At 40.1% G+C, this 21,905-nt stretch overlaps 1 protein-coding gene across 1 annotated transcript; it reads left to right on the forward strand.

Annotated features, from left to right (window-relative positions):
- Positions 1 to 2,165: 2,165 nt before the first annotated feature.
- LOC109212204 (Werner Syndrome-like exonuclease) lies at positions 2,166 to 2,852 on the forward strand. Its single transcript, XM_019375829.1, has one exon. The coding sequence runs from the start codon at positions 2,166 to 2,168 to the stop codon at positions 2,850 to 2,852; it is 687 nt and encodes a 228-aa protein (XP_019231374.1).
- The last annotated feature ends 19,053 nt before the right edge of the window (positions 2,853 to 21,905 follow it).

Raw genomic sequence — 21,905 nt, forward strand, 5'->3', positions numbered from 1 at the left:
TTTTTTTGTCCTGGATTCATTAGTTTTGTCATAAAACTTTTTCAAAAACTTCAGCAGAAGATGTTGTAGTTATTTAGTTCATTTGTAAAAACTTCAGCACTAAAATAGCTTTAAGTTTTTCTGTCCTGGATTCATTAGTTTTATCATAAAGCTTTTCCAAAAACTTCAACAGAAGATGCTGAAGTTATTTAGTTCATTTGTAAAAACTTCAGCACTAAATAAGCTGAAGTTTTTTTGTCCTGGATAAGCTTTTTCAAAAACTTCAGCAGAAGATGCTGAAGTTATTTAGTTCATTTGTAAAAACTTCAGCACTATATAGGCTGAAGTTTTTTTGTCCTGGATTCATTAGTTTTGTCATAAAGCTTTTTCAAAAACTTCAGCAGAAGATGCTGAAGTTATTTAGTTCATTTGTAAAACTTCAGCACTATATAAGCTGACGTTTTTGAAAAAGCTTTCTAACATACTAGATAAATAATCACCTTATTCTTTCATAGTGTATTACTACTATAAAATAATCAGATTGCCAACAATATCTAAATCATAAATTTTGGAACAATAAACGTGAAAAAGATAGAATTACGTAGAAATATTCACAAATTAGTGTCTACTAACTTACGTAATTATATATAATTTATTTTTAAATAATCTAATAAACATACTTATGACAATCATCTCATGAACTGAAGTTTCATAGCAGCACCAACATCAGCAGAAGAAAAAAGAAGAAGAAGAAGAAGAAGAAGAAGAAGAAGAAGAAGAAAACGAAGGAGGAGGAGAAAGGGGGCTGAAGTTGTTTAAAAAGTGGGTACAAGTTAAAAATTTTTTTAAAAATGGATATAAGTTAAATGGGAGCGACCAAATAGGACGCTCCGTGCAATTTTTACCATAGAAGCTGTCGTATTTATCTGAGCATAAAGGCCAAATGGATTTCAACGGAGGTCCACCTATTCAAGTGGGGCCCATATTTTCCTTTTCTATGTTAAGGGAAGTGAGAGTATTTTAAAAACCTGCAAATTGAGTGCGTGGAATAAAAAATTAAGTGGGACCCACGTATATTTGGAGTTATGTGGGATGACCTAATTACCCTCTGGCAGTGAGCTGCCTAATTATTCTTGACTTGGTTTTTTTGACAATTCACTCGAACCAAAAGCTCCTCCCGATTCCCGCCTTCAAAGAAGATTTTTGGATTGAGACCAAATTCCATTTTTATCTTTTTTTTTTTTTAATTTTATCATAAAAGATTGTGTTATCCTTTAAATATCTTTATTAAATTTAAATTATTAAATATAATTTAAATCTATTTACTATTAAATTGTGATAAAATTTTGTAAGTATTGCGTAAAAAAAATATGAGATTTACGATTTTGATTTTTGGAAATTTGTAGTTTATTTAATTCTATACTTATGGGGTATAATTATCTATTGAAGATATTTTTTCTAATGTTCTTATTCTGATTGGTGTAATTCCCTTATTGAAGATGTTATCTTTCATGTGTGAATTTATTTTAATATACTGAAAAAAGATGCAATTCCCTAGTGAATATGTTGATTTTACTTGTGATGTTATTATAAAGGTGCGATTCCTTATTTAAAATACTAATACCTTGATATTTGAGATGTAATTTTCGTATTTATAAATAAAAAATATTTATTAAGTTTATCCGATTTAAACTAAAAAAATTGAAAAACAAGCTTACAAAGTGTACTCTAAAGAAAACTATGGCACCCATCATTTTTAAATCCTAGATCCGCCTCTGATTAAGTAATAAATTAAGGTGAGATCATATATTAATTAACCAAACCTTATGGATACGCGTATATAAATATATATATATTATGTATTTATTAGACTATTCTAAACACCAAATACGAGTAAGTATCCCTTTTACCTAGTAGACGAGTAAAATATTCCTTTTACCTGGCAGACATTATTTTAATTGCGCGTTTAACATTCTTGACGCCAAATCAAAAACCAACACAAAATAGGAAAACAATTCCGAATCCCATTTTAAGTAGGCAAGTAAAATTCCTATATACTACAATTATTATTATAGCAAAGAACTCCCATTTAACTAAAATTCTTATATACCCAAGCCCTTATTCATTCCATTCCACAAGTTGCACTCCATATTAACAAAAGTTGTCTGTTTTAGTGTTGTTTATCAATGGCTGAAGTGTACGGAGTTTCTTTCTACGGCGACCAAATAGAGGTTACTGTAACCAAGAATGCAGTCGTGGTTAATGACTGGATTTTACACACTGTTCATACTCATAGGCGAAGACTACACAAGCTCCTTATTGGTCTCGATATCGAGTGGCTACCGTATTTCAATCCAAAAGACAAACAACCAGTTGCTCTTCTCCAGCTTTGTGTAGGCCGACGTTGCCTTCTTTTTCAACTCCTACACAAAGATTTCATGCCCGGATACCTCGCGCAATTTCTGAGTAACCCTAATTTCACATTCGTTGGTGTCGGGGTTGATGAAGATGCTGAGAAATTGATGTGTGATCACGGGCTTTTTGTGGCGAATACTATGGATTTGAACCGACTTGCATTGTTGTATTATGGAGAATATGTGTATGGAAAGATGGGTTTGAAAAGAATGGCGAAAGCAGTAATTGGGAAAGTAATGGAAAAGCCAGAAGATGTTACTTTGAGTCAGTGGGATGCTGAGAATTTGAGCTATGAGCAAGTTGAATATGGTGCTATTGATGCTTTTGTGTCATTTGAGATTGGGAAAAAAATGTTTAATGAACTGGCCAATAGAGAGAGGGAACTGAATTCCCATTATCAGCCACGACAGCTGCTACAAGAAACACAAGGAATGTTTCAAAATCTTGCTCTGTTTTGAATCTGAAATAACAACATTAGATAAAAGTACATAATAGTAAACTTTGTACAAAGGATGTCCTCAAGTTTGAGACTTGTGAAGACATTTGCAACGTTCTTTTTTTTTGGGGGGTTAAGTAGTTTATGCATGTAATATGTATTGATTTTGATAATACAGATAGTAACATTAAGTTCTTTGTGTTTTTTTTCTTTTTCCCTCACAAAAATCTTTAGAATCAGTCTAAGAGAATTAACCCACACTCTCAAGGTATCACATAAGTTATAAGAAACTAATATATGCATTGTCCCAATTCATTTATGCATTGAATATCCAGGAAGCTGGAGTAGAGAGAGATAATATAGTAGTTGGTACGAGGAAAGAAAATTTAAAAATATATGCTTTAAGGAATCCATTACATTAGTTTTGTTTGAAATTACTCCTTGCTGCAGATGAAATACCAGTGGTTATGCCGACATCTACTCAAAGAAGAATAGTATTAGAGTCAAGACCGGCGCTATCCCCTTCCCCTGCTACGCTTCCTAACTCAACAATCAAAGAAGCATTTTCGATTCTCCGCTCCTCTCAATATCGTGTTCATCTGGGAAAAAAATTGCATTTTCATTATGGTCTTACAGAATGCAAAAGATATATTATTTTCAAATATCAAAATTAGGGCGGAGCCAATGAAAAAATTACGGGTTTGAATCTAGTACTACAACTAATTATGCCCTGTATATATGTTAAAAATCTAGCTAAATAAGTGCAAAAATAGATTTTGAATACAGTAAATTAAACGCGGTGTGGTAGAATTCTGAATTTCAACCTATAAACTTTAAATTTTGAATCCGGCTTTATATTAAAATATTTTTTTTTAATTAGTGAGAAAATAGTGATGCATAAAATGAAATGGAGAAAGCAGTAGAAAAAGAAACAAATATGACAATTGTATACGGTCGTAATCAGGTATGCCCGATTTCACGGGCTCGAAGAGTCGCCTTAAGCCCGAGTTCAGGATGGGTCGAGTTCTCGAGTTCAAGCCCGATGGACCGAGCTCGAGCCCGACGACAGAATATAAGGCTCGAAGATCGAAGTACGTAATGAGTACCGAAGCGGAGTACGACCAACCCCGAGATGATGCCGTTATGAGTTTGTAACAGAAAGAGCAAGATTCCCGCCACGTCCCCAAGATCATGGCGTGAATTCCAGAATAGATTTGTACGAGTTAGTACAAATTCGTACTAGGCGGCTAGACAGTTGTCCCAATAAGATTTCTTACTGTAAATGGAAATGTACCTTATTTAGGGTTCCCATACTATATAAAGGGGACCCCAATCATTTGTAACCATCATCAATCATTGGCAAAGAATATACTCTCTTACTTTCTTGCTCATATTTGATCAGAATTGTCTCTTAACTTTATTGTCTTTATTTTATTGTTCTTGTTGACCAACCTCGAGGTCAGCACAGCTCGAGGTCAAAACTTACTTAAACACTGGTTTGATTCAACTTACTTATTTCATTTATACGTTAGATTTCTTGGTTATTAATTAGTATTGAACTAAATCACATATCTTTAAAACCATAAACAAGTTTAATTATTACTCGTATTTTCGAGGTAAAAATTTTAGCGCCTACTGGGGGCTAAAGATAATAGTGGCTATTTCAGCACTGACTCTGATAACACACGTTATTTTCACACTTGTTCTTGTTAAGAAATTTTGTTCTCAGGTTAAAACATGTCAAACTCACAAAACGCACCTATACACGGCGACGATGGTATTGGATTTCATAGGGAAAACAACAATGTAGGAGTCGGTGTACCACCGATTAACCCTGGGAAAGTGCCAAATGTGGAACCAGTCGATGTTAGTTTACACATTGCTTTGAATGCGGATTTAGGCGCAGACCCTGGAGGAAGTGTGCGCAGGGAAGCCCGATCTAGTGGCCAAGGAACACATGGTATAGGAGATGGGGGAGTTAGCCTCCAAGTAAGATTCGAGATGCTACAAGCTCAACAGGTTGCTATCGCTCAGCTTCAAAGTCAGCACAAAACTCCAAGTATGGTCGAACTAGAAATCACTCGTCGTACCGAGTCGATGCCCGAAAGATCAAACGGTAATGGCTCGGGGACTGATCCCACGATTATGAGGATGCTCAAGGAACTCACCAAGAGAATTGAGTCTGGGGAGAAAAAGATTGAGGATAATAACAAAAAAATGGAGACTTATAACTCCCGTGTTGACCAAATACCGGGGGCACCCCCGATCTTGAAAGGTTTGGATGCCAAGAAATTCGTACAAAAGCCATTCCCTCCGAGTGCGGCTCCGAATCCCATTCCTAAAAAGTAGTGTATGTCGATATACCTAAATACTACGGGACAACCGATCATAGTGAACACATTATCTCGTACACTTGCGGGATTAAAGGAAACGACTTAGATGATGATGAGATCGAGTTGGTTTTGTTGAAAAAATTTGGGGAAACTTTGTCAAAGGGAGCAATGATTTGGTATCACAACTTGCCGCCGAATTATATCGATTCGTTTGCTATGTTACCAGACGCCTTCGTGAAGGCACACGCTGGGGCTATAAAGGTTGCGACAAGGAAATCAGACGTTTTTAAGATAAGACAGAGGAATGATGAGATGCTAAGGGAGTTCGTATCCCGATTTCAAATGGAGTGAATGGAATTACCACCGATATCGGATGATTGGGCCGTGCAAGCTTTTATGCAGGGGTTGAAAGAGCGGAGTTTGATCGCGTCACGACAGTTGAAGCAAAATCTCGTCGAGTATCCAGCTGTGACTTGGGCAGATGTACATAATCGTTATCAGTCGAAGATTAGGGTCGAGGACGACCAGCTGGGAGCCCCCTCGGGCTTAGTTCATCCAAATAGATTGGCAGTTAAAGCCCCGAGGGATACAGACAGGAAAACAAGATCAAATAGGGAACAATATCAGCCATATGTCTAGGATCGAGAAACAACGTTTCGGGGCGCAATCCCCCTCGGAATGATCGGAGAAACGATTGAGAACAGAATTTTCGGAGACTTATGAGTAAGCGTGGTTTTGATAAACATACCGATCCCACATAAGCACCTCGGTTGACGGAGTATAATTTCAGTGTAGATGCATCGGGGATTGTGTCAACTATTGGAAGGATCAAAGACACCAGGTGGCCCAGGCCTATACAAACCGATTATTCTCAATGGAATCCAAACTTGATGTGTAAATATCATGGCACACATGGCCATAAGACCAAAGACTGAAGGAAGCTGAGGGAGGAGGTAGCTCGATTTTTCAACGAGGGCCATCTTCGAGAGTTTCTCATTGATCGGGCTAAGAACGACTTTAGGGAAAGAGATGCAAGCAGAAAAATGAGCAGGAAGAACTGCAACATGTAATTCATATGATCGTTGGCGGTGTCGATGTTCCAAAAGGGCCTATATTCGAACGCACCAAGGTGTCGTTCATCAGAGAAAAATGGACTCGGAGTTATGTGCCCGAAGGTGTTCTATCATTCAATGATGAGGAAGCGGAAGGCATATCCATGCCGCACAATGACGCCCTGGTAATTTCTATTTTGTCAAATAAAATTCAAGTTAAACGTGTTCTAGTGGATCCAGGTAGCTCAGCAAACATAATAAGATCGAGGGTCGTAGAGCAGCTCGGCCTACAGGACCAAATTGTACCTGCATCTCGAGTCCTAAATGGCTTCAACATGGCGAGTGAAACAACGAAGGGAGAGATAATCCTACCAGCGAACGTGGCCGGGACCGTCCAAGATACAAAATTCCATGTCATCGAAGGCGACATGAGATATAATGCACTACGGGAGGCCATGGATCCACAACATGAGAGCAGTACCTTAAACCCTTCATCAAATGATGAAATTCCCAACAATGGATGGTGTGAAAATAGTTTACAGAGAACAACACGCTACAAAGGAAATGTTTGTAGTCAATAAGGTGACACCGATACCAGTGCCTTCGACCTCGGAAAAATCGAGCAACAAAGATAAGCAGACGGCCAAATAGCAATCACCGTCCCCAGCCTCGACCAAATTGGAGGAACAAGTAATCGAAGAAGAAGAAGAGGATTTCCTTGTTCCCTAAGAGTCAGAAACAACCAAGTTAATGGTCGAGGAGATGGAACATGTCATAATGATCGAGTACATGCCCGAGAGAAAGGTATACCTGGGAACGGGGTTAACCCCCGAACTTAGGAAAAAACTCATTCAATTTCTTATCGATAACATGGATTGTGTTGCTTGGTCCCATTTAGACATGACAAGGATCCCACCAGAAATAACAACACATCGGCTAAGCCTCGACCCCAGGTTCAAACCAGTGAAACAAAAAAGGATGCCCCAGTCCGAGGTGAAGCATGCATTCATAAAGGATGAGGTAACTAAACTTCTTAAAATAGGGTCTATTTGGGAGATAAAATACCCCAAATGGTTAGCCAATGTAGTTGTAGTCAGGGGAACAAACTTAAAATGTGCGTAGATTATAAGGATTTGAACAAGGCATGCCCTAAAAACTCTTTTCCACTGCCTAACATCGATTGCATGATCGATTCCACGGCCGGCCACGAGATCCTTACCTTTCTCGACGCCTACTCTTGCTACAATCAAATTCAGATGAACCCAGAGGACCAGGAGAAGAGCTCGTTTATCACTAAGTTTGGAACGTACTGTTACAATGTAATGCTCTTCGGGCTAAAAAATGCTGGAGCTACATACCAACGCTTAGTTAACAGAATGTTCGAGGAACAGATAGGGAAATCAATGGAAGTTTACATTGACGATATGTTGATTAAGTTCCTGCGCGTAGAGAACCATTTAATTCATTTGCAAGAAACATTCAAAATCTTGAGGAAGTACAACATGAAGCTTAACCCAGAAAAATGTGCCTTTGGGGTCGGTTCGGGCAAGTTCCTCGGCTTCATGGTATCAAATCGAGGGATCAAAATCAACCCCGACAAGATCAAGGCCATCAAATACATTACTATCGTAGATAGTGTGAAAGTCGTGCAAAGGTTAACAGGACGGATAGCCGCCTTGGGTCGATTCATTTCGAGGTCGTCGGATCGAAGCCACAGGTTCTTTTCCTTGCTCAAAAAGAAAAAGGATTTCACATGGACCCCGGAATGCCAGCAAGCATGGGAGGAATTGAAGCGATATTTATGGAGCCCACCTCTGCTTCACACTCCGAAGGTAGATAAAAAGCTTTACTTATATTTGGCAGTGTCCAAGATAACGGTAAGTGGGGCCCTGTTTATTATGTAAGTCGGAGTTTAGGAGATGCTGAAACTAGATACCCACACTTAGAAAAGTTAGCACTTGCATTAATAAGCGCATCTAGAAAGCTAAAGCCATATTTCCAATGTCACCCAATATGTGTGTTAACCACTTATCCTCTCCGAAATGCTTTACATAAGCCAGAGCTATCAGGCCGATTGGCCAAATAGGCAGTTGAACTTGGCGGGTATGATATCGAATATCAACACCGAATGGCCATCAAGTCTTAAATCTTGGCTTACTTTGTGGCCAATTTTACACCAACCCTCGTGCCCGAAGTGGAAAAAGAACTTCTGCTAAAATTGGGTACATCATCGGGGGTATGGACCTTTTTTACGAACTGTGCCTCGAATGTGAAAGGGTCCGGGATTGGCATCGTTTTAAAGCCACCTACAGGTAACACTATTAGACAATCTATTAAAACTTCTAGGTTGACTAATAATGAGGCCAAGTACGAGGCCATGATTCCAGGTCTCGAACTAGCTAAAAGCTTGGGGGCAGAAGTCATTGAAGCCAAGTGCGATTCTTTGTTGGTGGTAAACCAAGTAAATAACAGCTTCGAAGTTCGAGAGGATAGGATGCAAAGATATTTGGACAAGCTACAAGTAACCTTACGCCGCTTCAAGGAGTGGACTCTAGATCATGTGCCTCGAGAACAAAACAGTGAGGCGGATGCACGTGCCAACTTGGGGTCATCGGTTGAAGTAGATAATATTATCCCGGGGACTGTCATCCAATTATCAAGGTCTGTGGTCGAAGAGGTTCACGCCGAGATAAATTCTACCAGTTTGACTTGGGATTTGAGGAATAAGTATATCGAATATTTGAAAAATGGAAAGCTCCCATCGGATCATAAAGAGTCGAGGGCTCTACGAACCAAGGTTCTAGGTTCACATTGGATGAAGATGGAACATTGTACATGAGGACGTTCGATGGACCATTGGCGGTATGTTTAGGGACAGGGGACACCGATTATGTTCTACGGGAAATCCACGAAGGCACTTGTGGGAATCACTCCGGCGCCGAGTCTTTGATTCGCAAAATTATTAGAGCAGGGTATTACTGGGATAGAATAGAAAAAGACACTAAGGAGTTTGTTAAAAAGTGTGATAAATGTCAAAGGTTTGCACCGATGATTCATCATCCTGGAGAGCAACTTCACTCAGTCTTGTCCTTGTGGCCTTTCATGAAATGAGGAATGGACATCGTCGACCCTCTGCCAATGGCCCCAGGTAAAGCTAAATTCATTTTGTTTATGACTGACTACTTTTATAAATGGGGGGAAGCACATGCCTTCGAGAAGGTCAGAGAAAAAGAAGTTATTGACTTCATCTGGGACCACATCGTATGTCTATTTGGAATACCTGCCGAAATTGTGTGCGAAAATGGGAAGCAATTCATCGGCAACAAGGTAACGGAGTTCCTCGAAGCACACAAAATAAGGAGGATCGTATCAACACCGTACCACTCGAGCGGGAACGGACAGGCCGAATCAACAAACAAAACTATCATTCAAAACTTAAAAAAAGGTTGAACGACGCAAAGGGAAAATGGAGAAAAGTTCTACCTGAGGTTCTTTGGGCATATCGAACGACATCGAAGTGTAGCACGGGGGCAACCCCGTTCTCTTTAGTATACGGCTCTGAGGCCTTAATTCCAGTCGAGGTCGGGGAACCTAGCGCCACATTTTGACATGCATCAGAGGAATCAAATTACGAGGCTATGAATACTAGCCTCGAGCTATTAGATGAAAAACAAGAAGCTACACTTGTTCGGATGGCTGTGCAGAAACAAATAATCGAGAGATATTATAATAGAAGGACCAACCTTCGACACTTCGGAATCAGGGACTTAGTTCTACGGAAAGTCACCCCTCAATACTCGAGACCCAAACGAAGGGAAACTAGGCTTGAATTGGGAAGGACCGTACCGAGTCATCGGAGTTGTCGGTAAAGGATCTTACAAACTTGGCACGATGGAAGGCGAACAATTACCGAACAATTGGAATCTATCACTACTCAAATGATATTAATGCTAAGGTATGACTTTCTCCTTTTCTCCATTTGAAATTAAAACTAACTCATTGCAGGTGTTCGATCGGAGATGTCAAGGGCACCTTTCTACACGTAGGCCTTAGGTTTTAAAGCACGCGCTACACTCTTTTTCCCTTAGATCGGATTTTACCCCAAATGGGTTTTTCCGGCGAGGTTTTTAACGAGGTAACAACTATGTGCTACCTAAGGAGAATTCAACAGTATCCAAGGCTTCTTTTCAATCAACCTCGAATACTGGGGGGCATCACCCTCGAAAGTTATATTTTCGACAGTCAACACATTCGAATATCTAAACTGGAATTTATTAGACCTCAAAGAGGCATCCCTCGATGCAAAGGCCAAGTCCATCATACTCGGGGACTAACCTTTCGGACAAGTTCGAAAGGTTATCGGGAAACAAGTCCAAGAGACACACCTGAAGGCTACGGCCATATTAAAGACTACGGTCATATAAAAAGGCTATGGCCGAAATAATACGGCTCAGAGACGTCCGACTTCCGCCATAAGTTAAAGGCCTTCAAATACTTTGAAAAACCGGTTAAATATGGCTACTCTCTCTAAAGTAAATAAAAAGGGTTTCGATAAAATCAGTCCTCAAATAATTTAAAGGCTTCGATAATATCAGCCTTTGAAAAAGCCTCAAGAGGTATTAAATTGTCTTAACACAAACGGATTAAGAAAAAAATGGGTTCTGATCGATTGAACCCTCGAAAAACCCAACGGTTACAAAAACACATGCTAAGGCATAAAGAAATTTTCACTAAGTCTTTCAGCCGAAAAGAGGGAAAATTATAGCCGTTTTAGAGGCCGAATTGGCCCAACTTAAAGAGCCTAAGGGCCGACCTAAAAGAGCCTAAGGGCCAATATAAAAGAGCCTAAGGGCCGATTTCGTAAGCCTAAAAGGTCGATACACTTAGAGTTCGAGAGCTTGTTCTCACTCAACTCGGACCTAAGGGTCCCATCATCCCGATCTCGCAACAAATCAATTTAAGCACAGCTCGAGGATTCGTCAAAACCATCATAAGTTCAAATATCACCCATTTATTAATAAACAACCTAAGGGTTTGTTATACTCTGAGGTCGAGCCGGTGCTCGCTCGATCATTGAAGTTATAACATCAAAAATTTTCACAAAACGAAGACGAAGCAAAATTCAAAACAACTCAAAGATGGAGAAAAAAGGAATTTCTTATATTCATAAAGGGTATTTACAGTGCCCACAAGGGGCCTTACACAAAAACAAAAAACAAAACAACCTAATCTACTTCGGGAGCCGCATCCTCGGGAGCCACATCTTTGAGAGCCGTATCTTCGGGAACCTCCTCCTCGGGGACTTCATCCTCATCTCCTCCGCTCTCGGAGCCACTAGCAGAATCTTCATCATCAGAGAGTAAAGTGGCAGCCTCGTCCTCCAAAGTTTTTGCCTTTTCAATATCGGTTGAGAGGTCAAAGCCACAAGCGTGCACGTCCTCGAGAGTTTCTCTCCGGGATTGTCGCCTGGCGTGATTGAGAGCACATGATAATTTGACTTCAGCCGCAATGGAGATTTTATGTGCCCGAATGTTAGTAGCTTCGGTGTCAGCTCGATAAGAGGACACAAACGCCTCTGCATCAGATTTGGCCTTCGCAAGCTCGGCGACCGATTTAGCTTCGAGCTCCTCAATCTTTCAGCTCTGGGCCAGGCTTTCCCCCTTTACATTTTGAAGTTGGCGCTCGATCGAAGTCAGCTGATCCCGAAGCGTGTCTTTTTCCGAGGCGAGATGATCCATATGTTGCTTCCACCCCAAGGTCTCGGCCTCTTTCACCTTGAGCTCTTCTCGAAGCTTCTCCACCAGCTCGCCCTTCTGCTAGGCCTGCAAAGTTGAAGTGTTTATCGCCAAATCAAATGAATACATAACAGAACCCCAAAGGCTACATTACCTTTTCAATGAGCTCAGTCTATTCTTGACGAGCCTTCGCCAATTCAAATCGGAGATTCCGGACCTCCTCCTCGTTCTGTACATAGAGGAGTTTAAGGTTGTCCCTCTCTTCCACCAGCTTCACATCAGGCATGATCGGCTCGAGATTTGGAAAATGCTTGTCGATGAAGCGCCATGGCCTTCACACAAAGAAAAGGAGTCAGACTTAGAAAAACGAGAATAAAACTCGAGCGTAATTATGAAGGCAGAAACTTACTTGTTTGAGAAGCCTCTAAGCCTCATCAAAGATAAACAAAGCATTAGGATCGGGACCATCTTCGACCCCTACAAGGCACTCTCGGAAAATATCATTCCCTTCGTGGGTTGTTCCAACATCGGGAGTCCTCATGGCCTGGGCATCTCGGAAGTGCTCTTCGGAGAACACAGGGCTAGGCGATGATTAATCAACGTTGATTATCCCAAGTGATTCACTAGGGACATTATTTTCTCTTTGGAGGGCCTCAGAACTAGGCCCCTCGGGCTCACCCGCCAAATGACCTCCAAGACGAGGTGCTCTTTTGCCGCCCGATGGCTCGAGGACTCTGCTCGAACTCCCCTCCAAGATTTCTGCAGTTCGAGAATGAACCGCATCAGTCATCACTAGTTCGGCGGATTTTGAAGCCTCGGTGCTTCCTCTTTTCTGAGCTACCAACAGGCAGTCGTCATCTTCTCCCTCCTCCTCGTCATCCCAAAGGTGTTGGACCTCTTCTGCAGATAGGGCAGCGGGATCGGCCCTAGGCCTTCGAGCCTTGCTTTTCTTGGGCTTTGGGGAACTAGCAGGCGAAGCCTTTTTCCTTTTCTTCTCCTTGGTTGGCTTTGGGGTTTCTTCTTCACCGAGCGGAGGCGGCCGCATAGCAACGGCGTCTTCGAGGCCTGCGTAAGAGTAAAGTTAGTATTTCACTGAAAAACGCCAATATATGAACAAGGGAACTCACCATGGTTTTTTGCTTCCCACCGACCCTTGGCCAAATCACGCCAACTGCGTTCCGCGTATGAAGAGGTGGACCCAACCTGCAAGGTCCGGAATTGCACCAGGGAACCAAGGGGTAGCTGCATCATCAAAAGGGAGTTAAATCGAGGAAGAATAGGGAAAGCAGAAAATTAATTATCATCGATAAGTTTGTACTTACGTTTCATGTTCCACTCCTCGAGGAATGGCATCCTCTCAACAGGAATCAAATCGGAAGTCCTGATTCAGACAAACCGGCTCATCCACCCTCAGTCTTTGTCCTCATCGATGCTAGAAAATAGCATCTTCGAGGATCGACGCTGGAGCTTTGTCAGACCCCCTCGATAAAGGCAAGGGTTGTATAGTTTAATCGGGTGGTCGAGGGTAAAAGGCATCCCCTTGACCTTGCCCGAGAAATACCTGATTAAATTAAAGATACAGAAAAAAGGAAGGGTTGATCTGGCCAAGTGTCACCCGATATTGGTTACAGAAATCGAGAATAACTGGGTCTACGGGATCCAGTGCTGGATCTACGGGACCCAATATGAAAAGGTAAGTATACACGCTTAAGTACCCTGCCACATGGGTGGTGATATCCTCTTCGGGGGAAGGGATCAAAACATCCTTGTCCTCCCAATTGCAATCCTTTTTCACCTGCTCAAGTTCATCTTCAGTTATCAAGCAGATATATCGAGACATGGGTTCACATCGACCTGGAACCGATGCAGGCTTATCGATTTTAAAATCGAAAGATAGCTCGCATGGCCCGGAATGCGCTCCTCGATACAAGGTGGCACCACTGTTCTACCACCGGCCGAACGCGACGATGAGGAGGCTTTTTCTTTCTAAGAAACGGTTTTTAGATGTTTTGGCCATTACTATTGAGAAATTCAAGAGATTAGAAGAAGTTGATGCTGTAGCAAGAACAAGTTGAAGAAAAGATGAACTCAGGAAAGATGAAGAAGCTAGTGAGGTTTTGAGAAAGATTTGAGAAGTAAAGATTGTGAAGTGGACCTATTTATAGTGGCCGCTTTAACGGTTTGGGGAAGCCAACGGCCGACCATCAGCCGCCTTCAATTAATGGCCTTGGGAACTATGCATAAGCGACCTTTCAATCACTTCAGTCGCTGACGTCACGAGATTGACATCATGATCGAGGCATCGAAGGATCGAGGATCAAATTGTTTCTTATTATCTTACTCTAAGAAACGCGGGGACTATCTGTATACGATCGAAATTAGGTATGCTCGATTTCACGGGCTCGAAGAGTCGCCTTAAGCCCGAGTTCAGGATCGGTCGAGTTCAAGCCCGATGGATCGAGCTCGAGCCTGACGACAGAATATAAGGCTCGAAGATCGAAGTACGTAATGAGCACCGAAGTCGAGTACGACCAACCCCAAGATGATGCCGTTATGAGTTTGTAACAGAAAGATCAAGACTCCCGCCACGTCCCCAAGATTATGGCGTGAATTTCGGAATAGATTTGTACGAGTTAGTACGAATCCGTACTAGGCGGTTAGACAACTGTCCTAATAAGATTCTTTACTGTAAATGGAAATGTACCTTATTTGGGGATCCCTTACTATATAAAGGGGACCCCAATCATTTGTAACCATCATCAATCATTGGAAAAGAATATACTCTCTTACTTTCTTGCTCATATTTCATCAGAATTGTCTCTTAACTTTATTGTCTTTAATTTACTGTTCTTGTTGACCAACCTCGAGGTCATCACACCTCGAGGTCAAGACTTACTTAAACACTGGTTTGATTCAACTTACTTCTTTCATTTGTACATTGGATTTCTTGGTTATTAATTAGTATTGAACTAAATCACATATTTTTAAAATCATAAACAAGTTTAATTGTTACTCGTATTTTTGAGGTAAACAACAATTTTAAAAAGGAAACAAACATTATAGTTCTAAAGTTATTCTTAAGGTAGTGGGGGAGTTGGTGATGTCACCGCTTGCGTGGTAGGGAAGAAGAACACAAGGGACTAATGCATATATTCAAATAATTTGAATGTGAGAAATATTATATTTTGATACGTAGGGGTACGTATATTACATTGTTTATTGGTAGGATTAATGTGTGAGAAAAGACATGTGGATCAAAGATATTCTTGAAAAAACAAACCTTCCAATTTGGATTATCGTGATAATCAAGTGGTTATTTGCAAAATGCAAGCGAAAATAGCTATAATGGGTAAGAAGATGTCCTAGGAGTTGAAAACAATCACTACTAGAAAACTGTCATTTTTCGTCCGAGCCTTACCGACTGAAATCGGTCGGAAAAAAAACCGACCAAAATTGGTCAAAAATATGTGTAGTTGGTCGCAAAAGTCAACAAAAGTTTATCTGACAACGGAAATAATGGTCCCACAGCAAAAAAATAAAAATCGGTCAGAAATTGGTCAATATTTGACCCGCGCCTGGTCAAACTTGTATATAATATACAAAATTAATTTTTTATTAAACTTTTTTCAAATTTCACCGAAATCGGTCGGAAAGTTTGAAATTAATATTTTCCGCCCAAGACAAAAGTGTAATATAGCTTATAATTAAATATTTCCGACCGAGCTCGGTCGGAAACACGATTTTAAGATAATGAAAATATAAATTTAATAATATTTGTGTGTGTGTCGTAAATAATAAATATCTTTTAATACTTATTTGATATATATATATATATATATATATATATATATATATATATATATATATCAACTTAAGATTTATATTCTCAATTTTAACATTTTCTTTAATTCATGCAGATGACCGATAGGGGTCGACGTAGGTCTAGGAAGGATAAAAGGCCTATTGATCATGATGATGGTGCTACATCCTCGCTTCCTTCCACTCCACACTTGCATCCCTCTGCTGCTGATGGCTGGCAGCAATCTTCTAGGCACACATCTATTCCACCACATCCATCTACTCATCATACTACCCATTATTCGCCCTCCCAGCAGTATTATTATCATTCTCCGCCATAGGGTTATACCCCGCTTCCTCCATATGATCCTACAGATAGTTACATGGGTCCATCGAGTCAGCAGTCACAGAGCCATGTGGTACGCCCGTCATCTACTGCATTTGCTTCATCACCAGCTGGATCGTATCCATCTAGATTACAGCCGGCCGGATCGCAGTATTGGTCTGGATCGCAGCATGGGTCTAGATCGATGCATGGGTGTGGATTGCAGCCATCTTCATCAGGGACCCCGCCTCCCTCTCCACAGAGTTCATCTCCTAGCATTTCTAGACTTTGTCTTCGAGATAGTAGCACTAAGCCAGATGCCTCCCCTTCTGCGCACGCTTCAGATTCAGCGGATGATGATGATGATGATCTAAATGAAGTGCGGTACGATCGTTATCATAGGATGATCATCAGCCCTGAGGGAAATGGGTAAGATTTATTTATTACTTCTTCTTTTTTTGCTGAATTATAATAGCTACTCTTGTTTATTTAATGTGATTGCTATGTTGCAGGTTCATACCTAATAATCGGGTTACAAAGACAATCACTGAAATTCTTGGCCGGTTGTATAGTGCACCCTATCCGACTTGGAGTGACTTTCCACGGGATCTCGTGCAACAAATGTTCAACGAATATAAGGTTTTAATACAATTCTTATATGTTTAAGCATTATATTAACAATATTTTCATCTAACATTACATACTTTATTTGCAGACTAAGTGTGTATGGGAGGACGGGTATAACAGTGAAGTTTGTGCGAATTGGCAGTACAAATACCATAAGAGACTATCTGATTCCTTCTGCTCCGCTCGAAAGATTAACAAGAAGCCTTCATGGGTTCTACCGCATTTATGGGAGGATCTGCAAGGTATTGGATCACCGAGAAATTTGAGAAGCAGAATGAACTAGGAAAGAAGGCCCGAGCATCTGAGAAGGGTGGCTCCTTGCACTGTGTGGGTGCAAGGAGCATGGGGGTTACGAGGAGACTACTGGTAATTAATATTTACATCTATTTTTATCGAACCATATTTATATATGTTAATTTAGTTAACACGTTTTATTTTATTTGTAGGAAAAAAATATGGGAGGAAGATGACTCATGATGAGTTCTTCATGAAGACTCACAGCCGGAAGAAGAAGGCACCGACAGATCCAAGTAGATGGGTCGAGGACCGGGCGGAGACTACATATGTAAGTTTCATAGCTAATATAAATGTTTATAATATTATATAGTTAATAATTTTCTATCTTCTAAATAAAGGGTCATTACAAGATTAATGTGGAGGAGTACACTCAGAGCTTGCGACCAAATGAGCAACGCGAGCGACCACACCTTTCAGATGAAGAAGCGCGGAGGATATGATTGGATGTTGTCGGTGGTCCTAAAAAGGGGATAGTATACGGCCTTCCAGAGAAATCATTTCGGTGCTACAGGGCTGGATTGCAAGGTATAGGGACTTCCGCCCAAGGTAAGGCAATTGATAGGTCGACTATCTCGTCTATGGAAGAGAGGATCGCAAAGCTGACAATAGAGCTTGAAGAGACAAAGGCTAGAGAACAAAAGAGAGATGAACAATGTGGTACCCTTCAAGTTCAGCTAGAAAGGAGGGACCAACAATTTAATCTCCTTCAAGGTCAGCTGGCCAATCTTCTTGCTAATGGTGCTTTTCCTATTCCCCGGTCTCGTGAGCCTTCCCCATGTGCTAATCCTTCTCGTCGTGACCCTTCGAACCATGTCGACGATGAAGGTTCTAGGAGTAAAGATGGAGATGATGTTATATAAAACACTCATTGAATGGTGTGTATTGCTAACAAAGTATTGAACTTGACTGTTTTTTAGTTGAGACTAGCTCTGAATGATGATTGTATTATTGATATTATTTTGTTATTGAACATTTGTATAGTTGTTGTTGTGTTTGGCGTTGTTGTTGTGGTTGTTATTAGTTGTTGTTGTTGTTAGATAATGGTTGTTAGTGTTAGTTTATTATTTTTGTTAGTTAATTGTTTTTGGTGTTGTTAGTTAGTTAATTGTTGTTGATTAATTATGGTTGAACGGCAGCAATGTAATGTTGCCATTATAGGATGGATATTGGTTGTAATTGGCAGGTGGTGTAGCTTAAACAGGCATTTTCTGCCTAGTTTTTACCCAGATTTCTGATCGAAATCGGTCAGAAATTTCAATTTTTTGCCCAGAAATTCAAAATTTCCGACCGAATTCGGTCGGAAATTATGAATTTATATTTATTTTTTAAAATAAATTAACAATTTATTACAATTTACAACTAATTATTTACTTAAATAAAATTATTTCTTTTTAAAATTCCGACCGAGTCGGTATTTGAAAATTAAAACAAAAAATTTAATGGTTACCGACCGAATTCGGTCGGAAATTTTCGACCGAATTCGGTCGGAAATTTTCGACCGATTTCAGTCAGTACACGTTAGCGACCATCATTTTCCCGACCAATTGAAAACGGTCGGAAATTGATCGATTTTTATCAATTTCCGATCGGTTTCGGTCGGTTTTGGTGGATGAGATTACACAGTTTTTTAGTAGTGAATAATTATGAGTTCGAGTAGAGTTTTGTTATCCAATCTTTAACTGATGTATCTATTCGTGTAAAAGGTTAGTTACTTGTTCACTCTCTATAAGTACTTATTTCATGGTAGAAAATCAGTACTTAGGAAATCTTTATTTTTTGGCTTTTAATCTCTTAGTCTCTTTAAAAGTTCCTTTTCTTTATTTACTCTAAATCAAACAAAAGCAGTTGAGAGAATTCAAAGTATTGAGGAACTCTAAATAGTGCAAATTAGAATCTACTCTGAAGACAACGCCTTTTACAGCGTACCTTAAACTAATTATTTACTCCCAAACATTATCTTATATGTCATTGTTAACTGTTGCATATTATTCATGTATGTATTAAGAGTGTTGGGATCGAAACAATAACGTGTAATGTGAAACCTAACAAAGTAAACTTTGGCAACCATAAATCAGATAACATAAAGAAAAAAATTAAAATATGTATAATATTTAATATAATTCGGTCAATTGAGCTACATCAATCTATTAAACATTCTTTCCACTCTGCCTCTTCCGTTAGAAAAGTCTAAATTTTCTAACTTTGCAGCGTAGACAACCCTGGAGGTATTTCAATTAATTTATTATTAGCAACGTTCAGTGACAATAGGGAGTTAAGATGAGTTAGCTCAACAGCTAAATACCGCATCTTAATGAATGAAAGATTAAAGTACTCAAATTATTGAGACAACCAATTTCTGGAGGCACTCCAAAAGTTGTAAAAAAAAAAAAAGTTGCATTGTCACGACCCGGATTTTCCACCCTCGGGAGTCGTGATGACGCCTACTAGTGAAATCTAGGCAAGCCAACTAACTGAACTATTTGACCTGTCTTACATTTTTGTTTTATTTAATGACTTAGCATCAACACTTTATAGAAACATAATTTAAAACGCAGAAGAAATAAATTATAAACTTAACAATACTGCTAATACCATCCCATAACAAAACCACCCAAGATTTGGTGTCACAACTTCACAGACTGTCTAAGAGTTACTATAAATAAGGGTCTGAAAGAAATAACAAAATACTGTCTCTAGAACTACATAAGAGAAGCAAGAAAATAGATGGAGGGAGACGCCAAGGCCTGCGGACGCCTGCAGGATTACCTCGGGTCACCTGGTAAGTAGGAAGCTGAAACCTCACCGCGGTCCGAAATCTGCAGCACTAGGATCTGCACAAAATAGTGCAGAGTGTAGTATCAGCACAACCGACCCCATGTGCTAATAAGTGCCTAGCCTAACCTCGGCGAAATAGTGACGAGGCTAGGACCAGACTACCAAATAAATATGTACAGTTATATAATATACAGCGGAAAATAAAAAAGAAATAAACAAGTAAGGATGGGAGGGATACATGTTGCGGGGTATATCAGTATCACCAGTAAATCGAGAACAAAAGCATAAGGACAACTTAGAATTCACAGCGAAACAATGAGGAGCTTGTATCCAATCCATAAACACTTTGTATCAACAATAGTTGCGGCACGCAACCCGATCCCAACATAACAACACTGTTGCGGCGTGCAATCCGATCCATATCATTATCGCTGTTGCGGCGTGCAACCCGATCCCAATATATCATTGTTGCGGCGTGCAACCCGATCCAATCATATCATTGTGCGGCGTGCAACCCGATCCAAACATATCATTGTTGCGGCGTGCAACCCGATCCAATCATATCATTGTTGCGGCGTGCAACCCGATCCAAACATATCATTGTTGCGGAGTGCAACCCGATCTAAATATACAATCACAACAACCATAACAAGAGTCCCGGCAAGGGGTCAATAAGAACTACACTATCCCGACAAGGGAGTCAACAATTAGAATGAACACATCCCGGCAAGGGAAAATCAGATATAACCAAACTTGTTCCAACATCCACTACCTCAACTAACACCAATTTTCAACCATAAGTAATCTCTACGAGAATATTTATAAACCTTGCTCAACCCAGAGAGTCACAAATTAGGTATTCGTAGTAGTTCTCAATAACACAATAATTTCAATTTAAGACTCACGGTCATGCTCGACACCGACGTATAGATACTCGTCACCACACCTATACGTCGTACTCAACACATAACATATAGCATACGGACCAAACTCCTATTCCCTCAAGCTAAGGATAGACCTAACACTTACCTCGATGCCACGAACACAGTTCAAGCCTCAACTATAGCTTTACCTCGTGATTCCACCACCAATTCGCTCGTATCTAATCACAAGTTACTTAATTACATCAATAAATGCTAAATAAACAATTTCTATTGCATGGAAATAAGTTTTCTAAAGCTTTTCCGAAAAAGTCAAAAATCAGCCCCGGGCCCACATGGTCAAAACCCGAGGTTCGAACCAAAACCCGACTACCCATTCGCCCATGAACTCAAATATATAATTTGTATTGAAATCGGACCTCAAATCGAGGTCCAAATCCCCATTTTTTGAAAAATCTAGGTTCTACCCAAAACACCCAATTTCCCCCATGAAAATTATTGATTTTGAGTTGAAATCATATTAAAAGATGTTAATGATTGAAGGAAACTAGTAAACATTGACTTATAATCGATTTAGAAGAAGAGTTGTTCTTGGAAAATCGCCCTAGGGAGTTTTTGTTTTGAAAAGATGTGAAAAAGGGTTGTTTTTCGGCTAAGTATAAAAAGTTGCAGACTGCAGTTATGGGAATTGCAAACAGGGGTTGGACTTTCGCATTTGCGAGAAAGATGTCGCATTTGCGAAGAGAGCTGCCCAGGCCTCCTCTCGCATTTGCGATACATTGCTCGCATTTGCGAGACAGGCTTCGCAAATGCGAAGTCTGCAGGTCTGAAACATACCAGCATTTCCTAAGTTGAAATTTTCACTCTGTGGCCTATCCAAAACTCAACCGAGCCCTCGGGGCTCCAAACCAAACATACACACAACCTCAAAAACATCCTACGGACTTATTCGTGTAATCAAATCATCAAAATAACGTCATGAACATCGAATTAAACCTCAAGATCAATGAAATTTCTCAAAACTTCATAAACATCAAATTTTGCGTTTAAGGTCCGAATCACGTCAAATGGATTCCGTTTCTTACCAAACTTTACCGACAACACGGATAAATCATATTGAACCTGTACCGGGCTCCGGAACCATAATACGTGCCCGATACCACAAGTTTCACATAACATTCCACTTTCAAAAATCTTTATATTTTTCAGAAAATAATTTCTTTCAAAAATTCATTTCTCGGGCTTGGGACCT

This window comes from Nicotiana attenuata, unplaced genomic scaffold (assembly GCF_001879085.1).
Source record: "Nicotiana attenuata strain UT unplaced genomic scaffold, NIATTr2, whole genome shotgun sequence".
NCBI classification, from domain to species: domain Eukaryota; kingdom Viridiplantae; phylum Streptophyta; class Magnoliopsida; order Solanales; family Solanaceae; genus Nicotiana; species Nicotiana attenuata.

Bases quoted from the DNA above. Each gene is read 5' to 3' on its own strand.
- LOC109212204 (XM_019375829.1), top strand. From the start codon at position 2,166: ATGGCTGAAGTGTACGGAGTTTCTTTCTACGGCGACCAAATAGAGGTT.